Raw genomic sequence first — 17,493 nt, 5'->3', positions numbered from 1 at the left:
TAGGTCAAGTTCGAACATGGGTCATGCCGGGTCAAAAACGAGGTCACATAGTGCATTTCAAGCATTAAGCATGTTGTCCGCTCTTTAATTGAAGTAGTTTTCATCTGATCTTCACCAAATTTAGTCAGATGTTACATCTAAGTGATATCTAGGTCAAGTTCAAATATGGGTCATGCCGGGTCAATAACTAGGTCTTGAGGACACTTTCAAGCATTGAGCATGGTGTCCAAAACCTTCGAACGGGCGTATCTTGTGACAGTTTGGCACTCTTGTTCTTGTTTATGCGATTTAGTCCACAGTTTTCATCCGATTATTTTCAAACTTGTTCAGTGTCTTTATATTAATGAGGACTCGAACCCTATGGAAAATGGGTTACATCAGAGTAAAAAGTCCAGAATTATCTCCCCTTGAATTTGAGAAAATTGTGAAATAAGGCTTGTCTAGGCAAAAAAGTCCACAGTTTTCATCCGATTCTTTTCAAACTTGTTCAGTGTCTTTATATTAATGAGGACTCAAACCCTATTGAAAATGGGTTACATCAGATTAATAAGTCCAGAATTATATCCCCTTGAATTTGAGAAAATTGTGAAATAAGGCTTGTTTACGCAATAAAGTCCACAGTTTTCATCCAATCATTTCCCAACTTGCACAGTGTCTTTATCTGAATGATGAGTCAAACCCTATTGAAAATGAGCAATATCAGAGTTATAAGTCCAGAATTATCTCCTTGAATTTGAGAAAAAAATGAAAATCTTTAACATTTTGCCATAACTTTTGCAATATTGAAGATAGCAACTTCATATTTGGCATGCATGTGTATCTCATGGAGCTGCACATTTTGAGTGGTGGAAGGTCAAGGTCATCCTTCAAGGTCAAAGGTAAAACAAATTAATTCAAAGCGACGCATAAGGGGACATAGTGTTTCCGACAAACACATTTCTTGTTTGTTTACATATAAAGTTCTATCCTTTTGAAACTTCAACGGGTGTTTTATATCATCCAAAGACCTTTAGATAACATGTTATCTATAGGTCTTTGTATCATCAAGGGCCAGAACCCCATTGAGAGTGAAGAAAATTTGTCCAACTTATTGTTGAAAAGGATCCATTTGAAGTTTAAATTTTAGTTTCTTCTTGTTTATGCTATAAATTTCCTATTTTGGGTCTGTTTATTTAAAACTTGCTCAGATTGTTCATACTATCAAGGGCTTGAGCCCTATTGATTCCAGCCAGTAGAGCGATTCAGGCCCTCATGGGCCTCTTGTTAAGTATTTGTTTACAAAAAGCATGTTGATTTTGAGTGTGCATTTCAAAAGCGCCCTTTGTAATTTCTGTTATTGTAGACCTTTGAATGATGACCACATTAATCCTTTGTCAATAGCTGACTGCTGTTATATAATGGAAAAAAAACAAAATCGTCTTAAAGTTGAGAATTTAGGAATTATGACCCTGTTGTCAAAAGCTACAACACAGAGGTCACATGAACAACCAATTAGTAAAATTATTTCGAATATCTATTCACTCTGAGACCGCAAAGACGGTGTTTGATGCGTGGTATTAAACGTCATGTAGCGATCCTCTACACAGTGTGTACCGCCACCAAGAGAACGTACACGTGATATATAGAAGTCAAAGTATGTTGGTTTGTCTTGGCGATACATATCTGGGACTGCTCTTTCCACATGCATTTAAGTAATTCGAATTGACGTGTTGCTCATGTCAAACTACACAAGAAAGTAAATAATGTACAAGAACCACATTCAAGGTCAAACCGTAAGGTCAAATGTCACAATACCTCATTAGATTGGCAAATATGGCTTTCCCGATCGATCAACGGTCGAAAGAAAGCAATTTATTATCAAAGAGCTTGCCATCTCTATGACTGGGCCATTCATTGATGCGTTTACATGAACTAAAAGTTCATTATACGAGTCAGCGTCTTATGCGCAAGAATCTCATGCCAGTATTTAAGATAAATGTCAAAATACGGCAACACAGAGCATGTCCGATCTATAACTGTTATGCATGAAGAATTTCAAAATAACTTTGTACTAAAGTTAAACCATATTAGACGGCGTGTTGCGCGCAGGCACCAACGTTAAACCACATTAGACGGCGTGTTACGCGCAGGTACAAACGTTAAACCACATTAGACGGCGTGTTGCGCGCAGGTACAACATGGCTGGCTTCAATCTCTTCGTCAAAATTTGAAAGCATTATTGTTAAAATATTACTTGTACGCACTATAACTTGACCATGTGTCATTGGGCTTTTAAATAAGTGGCGCACATAATACCTGCATGAGAAGGTGTGACGCAGATATGAACCACGTGGCTATATTTAAGATTACAGCCATACTTCGATGTCAAAGGTCAGATAACAACAGTTGAAATAAGGCTTATCCGCTCCATTATTTGATTCGCAATGAAACAGTATGAGACTGTTGGTCGAGTATAATAAATCACATAAACTTTCTTGAAAGCCGCATCAAAATATGGTAAAAGGTCACATTAGAGCATCTAATGTCAAGACTCTGTCTTAAAGCGGTTGGTTAGTGGCAGTTCTCATTTCCCTGCGGTCGACACTGAACATTCCCGGCGGTCGTATGCTTTATGATTGAATTGATGTACATTTGAAATGTTAGAAACCTTTAAAGGGATCTTTTCACGCTTTGGTAAATTGACAAAATTGAAAAAAATTGTTTCAAATTCGCGAATTTTCGTTTAAGTTATGATATTTGTGAGGAAACAGTAATACTGAACATTTACCATGGTCTAATAGAGCCATTATATGCATCTTTTGACGATTTTAAAACCTAAAAATTATAAAGCGTTGCAACGCGAAACGATTGAATAATTTGGAGAGTTTTGTTTTTGTCGTTAAATTTTGTGAAACTACGAAGATTGCTTATATAACGTATAAAATACGCTCAGCATGTGTACTCGGCGGAATAGCTCAGTAGGCTAAAGCGTTTTTACTTCAGGACTGTGGCAGGACTCCAGGGGTCACTGGTTCGAAACCTGGTCCGGGCTATGTTCTTTTCCTTTTTTTAATTTTATTCTTGATTTTTTACTGGAGCTTTTACGATCGAATGTTTACATTTATCGATATAAAGCATTTAATGAATAAGTTAAAAAATGCCAAAATCTGTGAAAAGGCCCCTTTAATTCCTAAAAAAATTAGAGCCCGAATTATCATACTATATATGACTATTTTTTATAAATCAAGTAAGAGTTTGTGGTCTTGTTTTACATACAGAACGATGGGACACTCATGATCTATGTATACCCATAAACATTCTTTGGTTATTAAAGCCTTACAGCGTATACGATAACAATTTAAGTCCACGTGCTTTGTTTTCTTGTTCCGCTAATTTGGCAAATACAATAGAATCGAACAATGTCGTCTAAATACGTTGTAGATCTAATTTTATGTCCGAACGTTAACAAAACACGCAACAATTTGTATAAATATTTAGTTATTAATGGGAGGAAACATAGACTACTGGTGGAGTGTCTACCAAGGATAGATTTACGTTGTTGTTCGGGAGCACTATTTCCAGATGGGGGCATCTGCCAGTGCAAAGCGAGGTCAGTAAGCACTGTCACAACGTCCGCAGATATATTGTGTATTTCGATTACGACACATTACGAACTTTTTGAGTTTGATGCCGCAAACTCTTTTAAATCAACACATCAGAAAACAAACATACATATTAAACAGTTTAATCGTTTTGTAAAAACACACAAAAATAACAAGAAGTTGAATCTCGTTGACTGTATAAAAATTGTGTCCACTAACACGACCAAACAAACATAATAAATCCTATGTGATATAAAATAAACAAAAAAGTCAAAGTCTTAATGTTTTAACTACGTTTGCTCTTAACTTTTGTATGTCTGCCAGCCAGCATAAGTGTTTTTTACGTTGCAAAACATGTTGTAATTTACATTCAGAGTCCTCCACTATTGCAATTAAAACTTCGTTGTTTACACAAATAACAGCAAACGCCAGTGCCGCCGCTGACATAGGGGAATTCCCTGCACTCCGAGAGCTCCACTCGGTGATAGCAAGGCTAGAGAGAGCGACAAGAATCAACCAGGAGCTGGACGCAGTCATCGATGCTGTCAAGCTTAATGCCAGGGTAACCGACGCTGACGTTACACAGTCAGTGCAAAACGTATCGCAACAGCTTGTGAAGTACTGCACCGCTATTACAGACACTTTGAAAACACTAAGAACAAAGCTTAGCGAACTGTCGGATGCTGCAATCACAAGGTGTAAAGAACAATCGGGTATGTTTCTTGTAAGATATATTTAAAACGTTTAAATGTCAATATAATGCAATGTCGGACTGTCCGGTTAGCGCAGTGGTTGGTACACGCGTTTTCATCGGTGAATGTGCGTTTTGTTGGTGGTCACCTTACCGGACAGGTGGGCTTTCCGTCTGGTACACCGGTCTCCACTCACAAAGCAAGTTTACATCAAAATTAAATATATTTCAGAAAGAAAGAAATAGTTTGATATTGCAGCTAGGATTGACAATTCATCTCAAGTTTCCTGAGTCTAATAAGTAAACTAAAGAGGAGTGCTGGGACGTAATCTGGGTCCTTACAATATGCAGACTATAACCAGGAAGGGAATCATTGTCTTTAAAGTACAGACCAACACACACACATTAATTATAATTCAATTTTAATCGTAGTTGACAACCGCTGTCATTTGAACATTGATTGCTGAATGACATGTACATGTTCGTTGATATTTGCTTAAATATTTAGACTTAAATCAGTGTTATCCAGTTATGCATATACATGTTTTGACAAAAGAACATAACAACTTTAATTTTATTTAAAACAACTACAATTGTCAGTTACGCGCGTATTAAATACATTTTGCATAAGGGCCTTATATTGTTATTTTAAAGTTTTTTTTTCTTTAAGCTAATGACCACACGGGCCAAGTTCAGCAACACATAAATTTTGTGGATGATCTTATTACGAATGCCAAAAAGCGCATTGAAACAGTAAACACTGACAACAACAACTTACCAAACATGGTATCCGCACTGAAGCGTCAAATACACGAACTTGAGCAGGTTAAAGAAGAGGTAAAATTGTCTCGTGGTCTTGACAGCGCAAGATCGACGACAAGTGAAAGATTAACCTCTCTTTTGCAAAATGATGGAGGACAGTTTATATTGGAAGATATTCTTAAATGGCGCGAAGAGGCATTGAGGCTGAGAAGGAAATATGAATCTCTTCTTGACGATAATGCAAAGCTAGAAAATATTAATGAAGAAAGTGTTGTATCACTTGAAGATTCCAACAGGCGTTTACTCAAAGAGCTGGCGGAGCTTAGAACCGAAACTATAAATGCAGATAGTCGTGCTGAGAAGGCTCATATCAGAGTGCAAAAGATTGAAGAAAAACTTCTCGACGAGAGGTTATCTCATGAAGTGGAGGTAAATTACTTGCGAGCTTTATTAGAGAAAAAAGATTCTACTATTGAAACTCTGATGATAAACTCGCCCCGCAGTCCGATTGCAGACAAAGATGCTGTAAGGCCCACTCCAGAAGGCTACGAAGATGAGGCGGCATCTAAAAGTAAACCGGATTCAGTGAACACAACAGATGATAAAAAAGAAATAAAACCTTCCCCCAACAAAATCAATGAAACAGGTAAAGAAACAAACGACGAAAACGACGTTGATTCGTTTAGGGAATGGATTCAGGCATTCGATGGCAACAAAACTCAAATCAAACCATCTACTGATAAATTGAAACAAGAAGAGGACGAGGAGGCGAAAATCAAAGACACTTTAGACAAACTGCAAGTCAGCTTAGATGGTAAGAATACAGACGATACCAAACCGCTTATAAAGGATGTCAACGATATAGGTGTTGAGACTGAACACGATCAACAGAAGACCCAACCTGTGACAAGGAAGATTAGCCCAGTCAAGAAAAAGGTAAAAGCAGTGACAGTTAAAGAACCTGAAAAGACGCAGGGCGGTAAGATGCAGGGTGGCAATGCACAGGCAGAACAACGACAGCAATCTTTTGTGGACGAATTTACAAACAAAAACAAAGTACACCCCCAGCAAGCCCTCGTGTCGCACAAGATTGCCTCTGACGTCAGATCGGAGGGCACGAAGAGCAAACGTCCAGATTCAGAAAAAGTTGTCGTTGTCAGTGAAGGCGCCATGAAAGAAATAATGTATGCTATTGTGTTGTTTTTGTTTATTAAATTGACAAAAAATCTTTGAACAATAATTCTGGTACCCAAACAAACAGACGGTTAGACATATTTATTAAAAAATATATGAACGCACGAAATATCTTAAATATTGTTTTTGTTTTCATTGTTTAGTCTTTATTAAGTGGACTGACAAACAAACCAAACACATATGAATAACATTTCTTCGTTAAATAATCAAGCACGCATCAAAATAAATGCGTGTTATGTACAATTTCCATATACCAGTTTCCATGCAATCACGTATCACCAGATACCGACGAAGCGACGGCGACATTGATGGCAACCTGTCCTACCACAAAGGTGTCGGCGCCGTCATCCGGACGACGTGCGGCACGTTCGGCGTGGACAGCGTGCAGTGCGAGATCGTGGACGGCCTGCAGAATGACATGCTGCCAGACTTCGTGGAGGGCGAGCGGCCCATCAGTTTTCACATACATTTCCAGCAAAAATACGGCGCCAAGTTTGACCTACAGGTATCCTGATCGATCTACAGAATAGTTTCGTTCTGCTTATAATGGCACATGCGTTTGGTATGACCGTAGATATTATGTATCATTCCAATGTCAATTGATATACTCTTAATAGTAAGCTAGGATCATAGCGGTAGCCTTTTAGCTATATAATCATCTGGTATATGCAAGGTTATTGTACAATCTGTATGATTTCCTTCCCAGGGTGTGTCGCTGAGTCAATCAAATAACGTTTATATATTACGTAAACGTTCTTACTCTAGCACACGTTATGTTTATATTGTATTCTTTGTTAACTAAGCATATCTTCAACTATGGGTCGCTCTAGGGTGACGAAACGCTTGCTGTTTTCGTGCCGCATCGGCCTGTGGGCGAGTTCGAGGAAGTTATTCTCGTGCAGAGCGTTGAGGGCGGCGACTGGGAGCCGTGTGACACTTACCAGGGCGCGCCCTCGTCCCTCGACAAGGTTAGAAACCACGGCAAGCATAAAGTTAAGCATTGACAACTATTGGTTTTAATAAGTACGAGACTTTGTGGGTCGCGATATTGTTTGGGAAAGGTTATGTGTATATTATACAATGAAAAGTTTTTTAGTTAAAAAACGCATCTAGCTGTCCGCAATAGGTAAACAGAAGCCTGCTTGCATAACTCAAATCTCAGTACCTTTACATTTTGCATATTTGTCTTTCTGACATTGTGTCAACATAAGCAACTCGACCATATGCAATTTAACGGCACGAAACACGCATATTACAGTTAATATAATTAGATATGAAATATTCACATTATTAATGCATACTAACAGTTTATTGAGTCGGTTAACATTTGTGTGTAACATACTCATCATAGTCTACTCCTGACAGAGCGTGCAGGTGATCGGGACGGAGTTCCGGGACATCACGGACGTCAAGCTGGTGGTAATAGCTAGGGAGAGAACGGACAGCATCATCGCCGGGGAAACACACGTCAGCCACGTGTCCAAGTTCGACCCCACAGTTGTTGTAAACATCAGACCAGAGGCATTCCGTGTGCGAACCGAAGTGAAACTAATGGTGAGATAGTATGATATTTGACAATATTACTTGTACATTTTTTGTCATCATTGATTCTTTGATAACATGTAAACTGATAATTTAGCAGGTTTTATAGGTTGGATTTTTTGTGAATGTATCGTGTAGTATAGAGGTTAATGACAAAACCAGTTTAGACTACAACTGTTATTAACTTCTTGCGATCATTAACATACATAAATAGATGTTTGTTATTTATTTTTATATTATTTATTGATTCAAGGTGCACCACCGCCACCGACAGGAGATGCTGTCGGCGATCGAGATCCACGGCGAGTGCAAGCGGATCATGTCATGTACGGCGTTCGTGTCGCTCCAGTGCGAGCAGGTGACACGCGAGGACATCTCCGTTGTCATGGAGCTCCAGGAGGACACAGGTATGGACGCCTCCTTGGTTTCACATTGGAATCTGTACAATAACCGCCCCTCCTTGGTTTCAGCATGGAATCTGTACAATAACCGCCCCCTCCGTGGTTTCACCTGGGAATCTATACAATAACTGCCCCCTCCTGTGTGTCACCTGGCAGTCTATTCAGTAACCGCCCCCTCCTGTATGTCACATGGCAATCTGTACAATAACCACCACCTCCTGTGTGACAGATGGCAATCTGTACAATAACTGCCCCCTCATGTTTGTCACATGGCAATCTGAACAATAACCGCCCCTCCTGTGTCTATACCAGTACTGACCTCCCCTATGTGTCACAATCACATGGCAATCTAGGCAATATATACCGGTACTGACGCTTCCTAGGTTTCACCTTTCAATCTGTACAAAAACCGACCCCTATATGTGTTACGTGGAAATCTTTACGTATAACGACCCCCTCTTATTTGTCACCTTGCAATATGTAGCACAGCCGATCCACTTTTATGCGTTACCTGGCAATCTGTACCGGTACCGTCCCCTCTTATACTCCACCTAGTAATTTGCAGCAATACTGACCTTCTGTTATGTGTCACCTAGCAATTTGTACCGGTACATACTCCTCTTATTTTTCATCTAGTAATCTGCATCAGTACCGACCTGTCTTATGTGTCAACTGCCAATCTGTACCGGCACCCACACCCTATAATATGTAATCCAACAATCTGTTACGGTGCCGACCCAGACCTGTGTGTCACATGTGTCTGCCAGTTTGTCCCAATCCATAGTCCATCTTATATGTAACCTAACCATTTTTACCGGTACCGACGCACTTCTATGTGTCAATCAATACTCTGTACCAGTACCGACCCAGTCCCATATGCCACCTATCAGTCTGTGTCGGCACCTAGTTCCTCTAGTATTTCATCTAACTACCTGACCAAACCCCTCCTATGTCTCACCTAGTAATATTAACCGGTATCGACTCCCTCCTATGTCTCACCTAGAAATCTCAACCGGTATCGACTCCCTCCTATGTCTCACCTAGTAATCTTTACCGATACCGACTCCCTCCTATGTCTCACCTAGTAATCTTAACCAATATCGACTCTCTCCTATGTCTCACCTAGTTATCTTTACCGGTATCGACTCCTTCCCATGTCTCACCTAGTTATCTTAACTGGTATCGACCCCCTCCTATGTGTCACCTAGTTGTCTTAACCGGTATCGACTCCCTCCCATGTCTCACCTTGAAATCTAAACCGGTATCGACTCCCTCCTATGTCTCACCTAGTAATCTTAACCGATATCGACGCCCTCCTTTGTCGCACCTAGTAATCTTGACCGGTATCGACTCCCTCCTATGTCTCACATAGTAATCTAAACCGGTATCGACTACCTCCTATGTCTCATCTAGTAATCTTAACCGGTATCGACTCCCTCCTATGTCACACCTAGTAATCTAAACCAGTATCGACCCTCTCCAATGTCACACCTAGTGATCTAAACCAGTATCGACTCCCTCCTATGTCTCACCTAGTAATCTTAACCGGTATCGACTCCCTCCTATGTATCACCTAGTAATCTTAACCGATATCGACTCCCTTCTAATGCTCACCTAGTAATCTTAACCGATATCGACTTTCTCCTATGTTTCACCTAGTATTCTTAACCGGTATTGACTCCCTCCTATGTATTACCTACTAATCTTAACCGGTATAGACTCCCTCTTTTGTCTTATATGGCATCTGACATTGGACCGCAGATAAATACACGCATAATTACTGGGCCGCTATAGAGTGTCAAACAAGAAGAAATTGAGCAAAAACCGTTACTATACATTTAATGTGCTCCATTCAGGTATCAAAAGAGTAACATTATTAATTAGGATGACTTGTGCATGCGAAACAAAAGTTATTATAATGCCATGAATTTGAATTGAATCGCTGTTTGATATTTGAAAGTTGTGTGTATATTACTCAAAACTATTACACATCTGCTAAACTTGTCAGTATTAATAGAACTCTGCTATACATGTCAGATGTGGAGTGCAGGTATACGATGTTCTGCTATACATGTCAGATGCGGACAGCAGGTATACGATGTTCTGCTATACATGTCAGTATTGTTAGAACTCTGCTATACATGTCAGATGCGGAGTGCAGGTACACGATGTTCAGCCTGGAGGACTCCGGCTGGAAGCTGGCCGACTGTGACTGGGAGAAGGAACACAAGAAGCTGCTAGTACATCTGAGGTCTGGCACCAAGAAATACAGGTGAATACAAGCTGGTAGCGCAATAGTAATATCTACGAGGGCTATTTAGTTAGCGCAGTGGCGACAGGGTTATATTATCGATCCCTTCGCATGTGAGTTTGGTTGGTGATCATACTACTGGACAGCTAGGGTTTGCTCTAGGTATTCCGATTTCACCACACGGATCAAGACCACACAAAATGTGTATGTCTTTCAGTTACAAAAATTAGTTTAAATATAATATAATTGACAACCTTTGATAGTCTAGAAAGTTAAGATGGTTCACACTACAGATCCCCATATAATACATCCCCAGGTGCGCGGAAGGTCTTAATACATTCGAAATAAATACGTATGTTTCAGATTTAAGATTTAAGTCTAGCGCAAGCTTTTACCTCGTACTCAAAATACGAACACAAGTTTTCACAAAGACTAACATTCTTTGTTGTCAGTTATTGTGGGCTGTATTGCGCAACCGTAGAAATGCCTCCAATTATCTATATGAAAACCCGTGTCCCCGTATTACCTACTTAATACCTCAGATGATCGCCAATTACCAATATGCTACCTCGCATGACCCTTTATAATTATAAGATGCCTTGCGTGACACCCCCCCCCCCCCCCTAAAAATATTACCCGTATGCAACCTTGCGTAAAACCCCAATTACCCCTATGTCATCTGTAGTGACCCCCTATTACTTCTATGAAACTCCCCTTGCAGGATGGTGGGTCTTGAGCTGCCACGGGACATGACGGTGGAGGAGCGGCTGGCGGCAGTGCGCACCCTGCACGAGCACACCGACCACCACCTGGCCCGCCTGCTCTTCCGGCAGCGTCAGGACACGCCAGACCAGGCCGTCGTTCTCTGTCTCAGGTCGAGGCTCATCAAGAAAGGTACCGCACGAGGTCATGAACAGTAGTTAATTTGCTTCTTTCAATGAATTCTAAACCTCTTGAAATTAGTATAAGTAGTGTTTTATTTGTAATTTGTTGACTAACCAGAAATAGTCACAATGGTCTCGGAAAGCATGTAGACCTAATATAATAAAAATAACAAACATGTAAATTAAAACATGTTTATTGTCCAAGGTTTTCATTGAACAATATATTGCTCCTTTGTTCGATAACGCGTTTGAGTCATTTTTAGTTGGTCGCGTTAGCGGCCGACTAAATTTACAGAGCATTTATTGCAAATCAGTATGTGCTTAGAGGCCTTAGTTACGGTAAGAACCGCAACTCACTTTGCTAGGAACGATTATCGCCGCCTGTCTGCACTGCAGACGACAAATGCTTCTGCTCTACTTCTGCATTGAGTGTAAGCTTGTGCGACGACATTGGCCAGTCTAGTGTTTATCTTTGAAATCTGTACATATTGGCTGCTTTCAGGGAAAACGGGGCTTAATGCATGTCAAATAAGATAAGCCTGTGCACACTGATTAGCCTGTGCAATGCGCACAAGCTAATCAAGGATGACAACAGCGAACAACTTCAGTGCCTTTAGCGCTTTGATTATCATTTTGTAGTAGTGGTTCCTGACAGTGTAGTGGGCGCATTAACATTAATAATGAAAAAAATACGCGCTTTTAAAGCTGCGATCACATTTTATAATTTGAAACGTCACCATCTTTTGTCGTACTGTACATGTTATGAGACCAGAGGTCCTAGCAGACGTCCGTTGTGACGTCATTCGATAAAAGGCGGCGTCGCTCGGCGGCGATTCTCGTGCATTTCCCGTTTCTGTTGCAGGTATCTACCAGTTGAACGAATTGGGCTACAACATCGGCGGCTACCCGAGCTCGCAGTTCTGTCTGGTCAACGGCGACCGCCTCGTGCTCGAGTTCAGCGGTGACGTCACTGCGCAGCCAGTTAACGCAGAGAACGTAAGGATAGCCTGTATCGTACAGCGTTTAACTCAGAAATCCGTAAATAGTGCAGCGAAAGCCCACGCTACATTTTTAACATACTTTTATGTCTTGATTAATGTTATTTTCCTGGCGTTTCTGTGTATCATATCATGAAACGTGGAAATAAGATAAACTGCAAACTCAACAATATTTTTACAACCAGAGTGTCGATTTAATTCAACAATGTCTGCTCGGTTACTGATCTAATGATGCAAGAAATCAACATCTGTTTTTGTTTAAATTACAATATACTAGTAATATAATGGCGAGACATTTTTATTAACTACCATCCGGCAAGTGCTTCCATACTTTTCTTTAACGCAACACCACTGTTGAAACCCAGATTGATGACGTACGTGTATATTTCGCGTTTCAATATGTTTAAGTTCTAATGCATGTTAAATAAAGTGGCTATAATATTCACAGCAACATTTTCGTCGTTTTTAGTAAAGTATTCCCCGTAATGTCTGTACTTTATTGTGTATGCGTAGCATGTACATGAGGTACTGATTATTAATAATAATTATAAAAATAAGTTACGCGAGCTAACGATGTAAGCTGTCTAAAGCTTGAACATTACTGTTAAATTCCTGTATGCATTACAGTTTTCACTACGATACCACTCTGTTAAATTACGCTATCCCTCTGTGTTATTTGTAATTGTTAATTGCAACTTGTAATTTACAGTGAATTGTTGACATACTGTCGTATTTTTTAAACTGTCAACAAATGGGATTACTATAAAATATATGCTATTTGGAAGAGTTTAAACATATATTATTCGATAACAAAGTTCAATAAAGGAAGTTGCACTAACCGAGATTCCAAAATAAAACGCGAAATCTTGACACAAAACGTAACGCGTTACTATTCTTGCTTTTGGCTTTTACAGGGTATTTAAAACACATTTTTTGTAATAAATGCATTTTTAAAATAATCGTCGGTGAGCGTTACCAACCTCATTATCATTTTACCCTTTCATATGGATGATAGTCCATAAAGGGACTAATATATATACCATCTATATATATATTTATATTATATATTGTATAATCAGGGGGTTTATAGCTCTTGATTGATTATGATATACATGCAGCTTCAGACCGTGAAGTACCTCAAAATCTCTGAAATGCACAGACGTCCTGGCTGATAATTACATACTCTTTATTCATTATCGCTTCTATCTTGAAATATATAAATATAGATAAAATATGATAGACATATCGCTTTAATCATAAATCAGTAATCGATACATTCCTCTTCACTGTAGTTGCATTTAACCGAATGCTCTATATTGCCGTTGTAATGTTTTCATGCCCGTCCCCTGCAGATGGAGATGACGTTCTACTCGCAGAAAGAGATTTCAACGCGACAGCTACGGCTGATGGCGGACACGAGCGGCCCCCGTGCCGACACAGACATGCTGCAGGGCTGTCTGAACGCTTCCCGGTACCAGGAGCGCGACAAGATCCTCCTCGGCGAGACCATCTACCTGCCCACCAGCGGCGCCTTCGACGAGAGCTTCATCGAGAAGTACCAGGAGGCCTCCACCCTAAGAGCCACTGACAGCACGCTCTCGCCGAGGACAACTGACCAACACTGACAGCACGTTCTCGCCGAGGACAACTGACCAACACTGACAGCACGCTCTCGCCGAGGACCACTGACCAATACTGACAGCACGCTCTCGCCGAGGACAACTGACCAACACTGACAGCACGCTCTCGCCGAGGACAACTGACCAACACTGACAGCAGCTCTCGCCGAGGACAACTGACCAACACTGACAGCACGCTCTTGCCGAGGACAATTGACCAACACTAAAGGCCACTGACAGCACGCTCTCGCCGAGGACAACTGACCAACACTAAGGGCCACTGACAGCACGCTCTCGCCGAGGACAACTGACCAACTTTGACAGCACGCTCTCGCCGAGGACAACTGACCAATACTGACAGCACCCTCTCGCCGAGGACAACTGACGAACACTGACAGCACGCTCTCGCCGAGGACAACTGACCAACACATGGAGTAATCATATCGCTATGAATACAGGACGAGAAAGGGAGATACACATTTCGGTGCTGATAAGTTATCGCAAAAAAGGAGACCCGACGTGATCGATTAAAATACCTACAATGGCTGCTGGAATATTAAAATTTAAATATAGATACATGAACATATACGAGAGTTCAATATCAATTATATTTCGTTATGTTTGCTGTTTTTAATTGTGTGATCTTTTTTATCAATATTACGGCTCATATCAGTGACTGATAATAACACTTCGCACAATAATGGGCTCTTTTCGCGAATGACGTCATGCTAAGCCAAAATGAACCACTGATAGTCAGCTCTCTCTGGTAAACTTTAGTGAGATCAAGCGACACTCATAATGACGGGGCAGCGAATAAAAAGAAACACACTATTAGTACAAATATTTTTTTTTAGAGTCCTATTTACAGTTTAAATACCAATACATGTTTGCTGTTACATACAATGCTCATTTACAACAACGTGTTATTCTTAGATTAACAAGAGGGCTAAACACACTCGTGCGCTTACCTGAGACCCACATTTATCTGCTTTTGTCATGTTTGTTTAATAAATCTGACTTCTGACCAAGCTTTATGAACACTTGATGACACAGTTTTATCTGGACAGTGACATTATTGGAATAAATGTTTTGCCCAAGAATGAAACGACGAACGACGGACCAAACGCGGTCACAAAAGCTCACAATGAGTGCATTGTGCTCAGGTGAACCAGGAACAGTGTAATGAACATGTATGTAAAATATTTTGTTTATTGGCAATAAGTAAACAGCATTGATTTATTGATGTATACGTGTTATTAGACATTGTAGTACACTATTATCAGCCTCTGCTTTTTATTGATATCAAAACATAAAATGTAAACTGCAGATCGAATATTTACGCATCGTTGGATAAAAATGCATTGTATAACAAAACTTAACCCCAGTTTGATGTTTTACATCAGTATTAGACACAATAGTATAATATCAAATCAACGTGGAGCCGAAATAACAAAGCTAATGTATCTTACATGTGTCTTTTAGTGGGACAAGCCTTGCAATTATTTAGCGGTGAAACATGTAAGCATCGCTAAAATATGGATCCACTAAAGTTTCTGTTTGCCAAATCGGAAGTCATTATCCCGGACCTCTGGTCGCATCGAGTGATCTGCACGTGTATGACCCCACGTGAAGTCCACTTGAATGAAATAGAACCCATACGGACCTTACGTACATAAACCATGAACACGTGTGCCGCATACAGATCAATTTAAACCCAAGGGTCAGACTTATATAGACTAAAAGCCTCATACTGACAATGTCTTATATGACCTTGTCTTTTATGACTCAACTGTTCACTTAATTAAAAACACGATATATTAGTCAATCAGAAGTAGTTTTAAAGTTTAGCACAAACCATTATAACCAAGAACAATATCAGACCTGAGAACAACTCCATATTCTGTTATTTTTTAAATTTTAAAATGGGAATGACTGCTATTGAAATACATGTTATCAAAAGCGATTCCGACAGGATGATTCTTGAGAACAATGGGCCACATTGATCAATGAACCATTTACCGGCACACGCGCCAACCTCATCTAAAACACTTGTGATGTCGATAAAAGCTATGCTTGGAAGATATGCAATAAACAAACACACGCATGTGCGGAATGCAGGCAATCGACATGAACATTCCTAATGATAATCTGCCAATGTTTGGTGCAATCAAATAGTAAGCGGGGTGTCAATGATTAGATTCATCAAGCATTTAATTTTTTCAAGCATTCAATGAAGCGCAAATAATCATGCGATGCAATAATACTGATGCTCTGGCGAGGCTTGCAGCATTGCTATTTGAAAGATGAAATTATACACAAACACGATATCGTTTAGAGCGAAGTCTATACATATAAATATAATATACAAGTATTAGGAACACTACAAAAACGTATACTGTTATGGCACTACATTGTAAATCCATAGCAAAATAGACATAGACATTGTAAAAATATTGTAAAATACGCGATTTGAATGACGTTCCACGGTGAAACATATGGACTTGTTAGGATTGTTAACATCTATTAAATCAAGGTTTAATTATGTCAAAAGTTTCTATCGCGATTCAATGTACGAGTAAACTAAAAAATACATTCACTTGCTAGTTGCCCGAAGTAAATCACGTGATCAAAGCGAAGTAATGAAAACCATCTACTATGTTCATGCAAACAACATGGAACGTCGAGGCAACACAATGGGATTGTTATAAATAAACTCTACAGACATGTTAAACAATCGAGACAAACAAGTCATATATGGTTGCAAAGAAAGGAAGAGTTACTGGCCATGAAATCATGCCTTGCAAAACATAACAATCGCGCCCGCATTGAAAAATACACGATAATAAAACTGTTCCCACGGCACTACGACATGTAAAAAACAAACACAAGAAGACAACTGATACAGCTAAAAATAAAATGGGTCATGGTGGCCATTTTCGATTAGATTTGTTTTTTTTTAAATAAATATATATTGTAAGATTGGAATGAGTAAACTATTAAGTGCATACAATTACGTCATATTGTTTCCAATGGCTACCATGGCACCTCGCAATCTTTACCAAAATCTCTGATAAGAGGATCCGTGGTCTAAAGAGGGAAAGCACTAGTATAAAAAAGCTGATGCAAAATGCAGGATATATATCACAAGTCTTTTTGATTTACTGTGTTTCAATATCATAAGGTAGTTTATGTATTTAAGGCCCCTTGATGCTATTTCCGCCAGGAGTTCCCGGAAGTCTGACGAGCTGTGGTCCGCCCTGTGGCGCGTAGTTGCAGTACTCGCAATATCCGGGCTCTCCCTGTTGGCCCGGTGGTCCGCGGGGTCCGTGCGTTCCCGGGAGTCCTGGCGGGCCCCGCTCGCCCGCGCGACCTTCCTGACCGACCCCTGGGGGTCCAGCTGGGCCTGAAATAGGGGAGAACACAATGTTTGAGCAGTGTACATCATGTACATGCCGTGATATTTTAAAACAAACTGCAATAGGCACGTTCATGGCGCAAATAGTTGCAAGATAAAATTTCGAGATGTTCAAATGAATTAGTTAAACTATAAAAGAAACTAACAGAGAAAAA

General features: G+C 40.0%; 2 protein-coding genes across 8 annotated transcripts in view; one reads left to right on the top strand and one right to left on the bottom strand.

The window, feature by feature from the left end:
- Positions 1-3,177: 3,177 nt before the first annotated feature.
- Positions 3,178-15,264, top strand: LOC127862094 (uncharacterized). 2 transcript variants are annotated; one of them, XM_052401065.1, is made up of 10 exons: positions 3,178-4,294; positions 4,943-6,218; positions 6,511-6,733; positions 7,059-7,196; positions 7,594-7,782; positions 8,024-8,177; positions 10,320-10,443; positions 11,144-11,316; positions 12,169-12,302; positions 13,657-15,264. In XM_052401065.1, exons 1-10 carry the CDS (start codon positions 3,895-3,897, stop codon positions 13,927-13,929), a joined length of 3,084 nt encoding a protein of 1,027 aa, XP_052257025.1. In that variant the 5' UTR covers positions 3,178-3,894; the 3' UTR covers positions 13,930-15,264. The 2 variants fall into 2 exon arrangements, with proteins under 2 accessions (XP_052257025.1, XP_052257024.1); XM_052401064.1 differs by having other exon boundaries at positions 11,144-11,328.
- Positions 14,755-17,493, bottom strand: part of LOC127862093 (collagen alpha-2(IX) chain-like) — a 78,903-nt gene continuing 76,164 nt past the window's right edge. For all 6 annotated transcript variants that reach the window (XM_052401057.1, XM_052401062.1, XM_052401061.1 and 3 more), the window contains one exon: positions 14,755-17,326. In XM_052401057.1, coding sequence (XP_052257017.1) covers positions 17,118-17,326 — 209 coding nt within the window. In that variant the 3' untranslated portion in view covers positions 14,755-17,117. The remainder of the gene's footprint in view (positions 17,327-17,493) is intronic.

The sequence above is a fragment of the Dreissena polymorpha genome, chromosome 16 (genome assembly GCF_020536995.1).
Source record: "Dreissena polymorpha isolate Duluth1 chromosome 16, UMN_Dpol_1.0, whole genome shotgun sequence".
In the NCBI taxonomy this organism is placed as follows: Eukaryota; Metazoa; Mollusca; class Bivalvia; order Myida; family Dreissenidae; genus Dreissena; species Dreissena polymorpha.
This window is presented reverse-complemented; position numbering and strand designations above follow the sequence as displayed.

Bases quoted from the DNA above. Each gene is read 5' to 3' on its own strand.
- LOC127862094 (XM_052401064.1), top strand. From the start codon at position 3,895: ATGTCTGCCAGCCAGCATAAGTGTTTTTTACGTTGCAAAACATGTTGT. The intron at 7,783-8,023 runs GTGAGATAGTAT...TATTGATTCAAG, and splicing joins GAACCGAAGTGAAACTAATG to GTGCACCACCGCCACCGACA. The intron at 12,303-13,656 runs GTAAGGATAGCC...CGTCCCCTGCAG, and splicing joins AGCCAGTTAACGCAGAGAAC to ATGGAGATGACGTTCTACTC.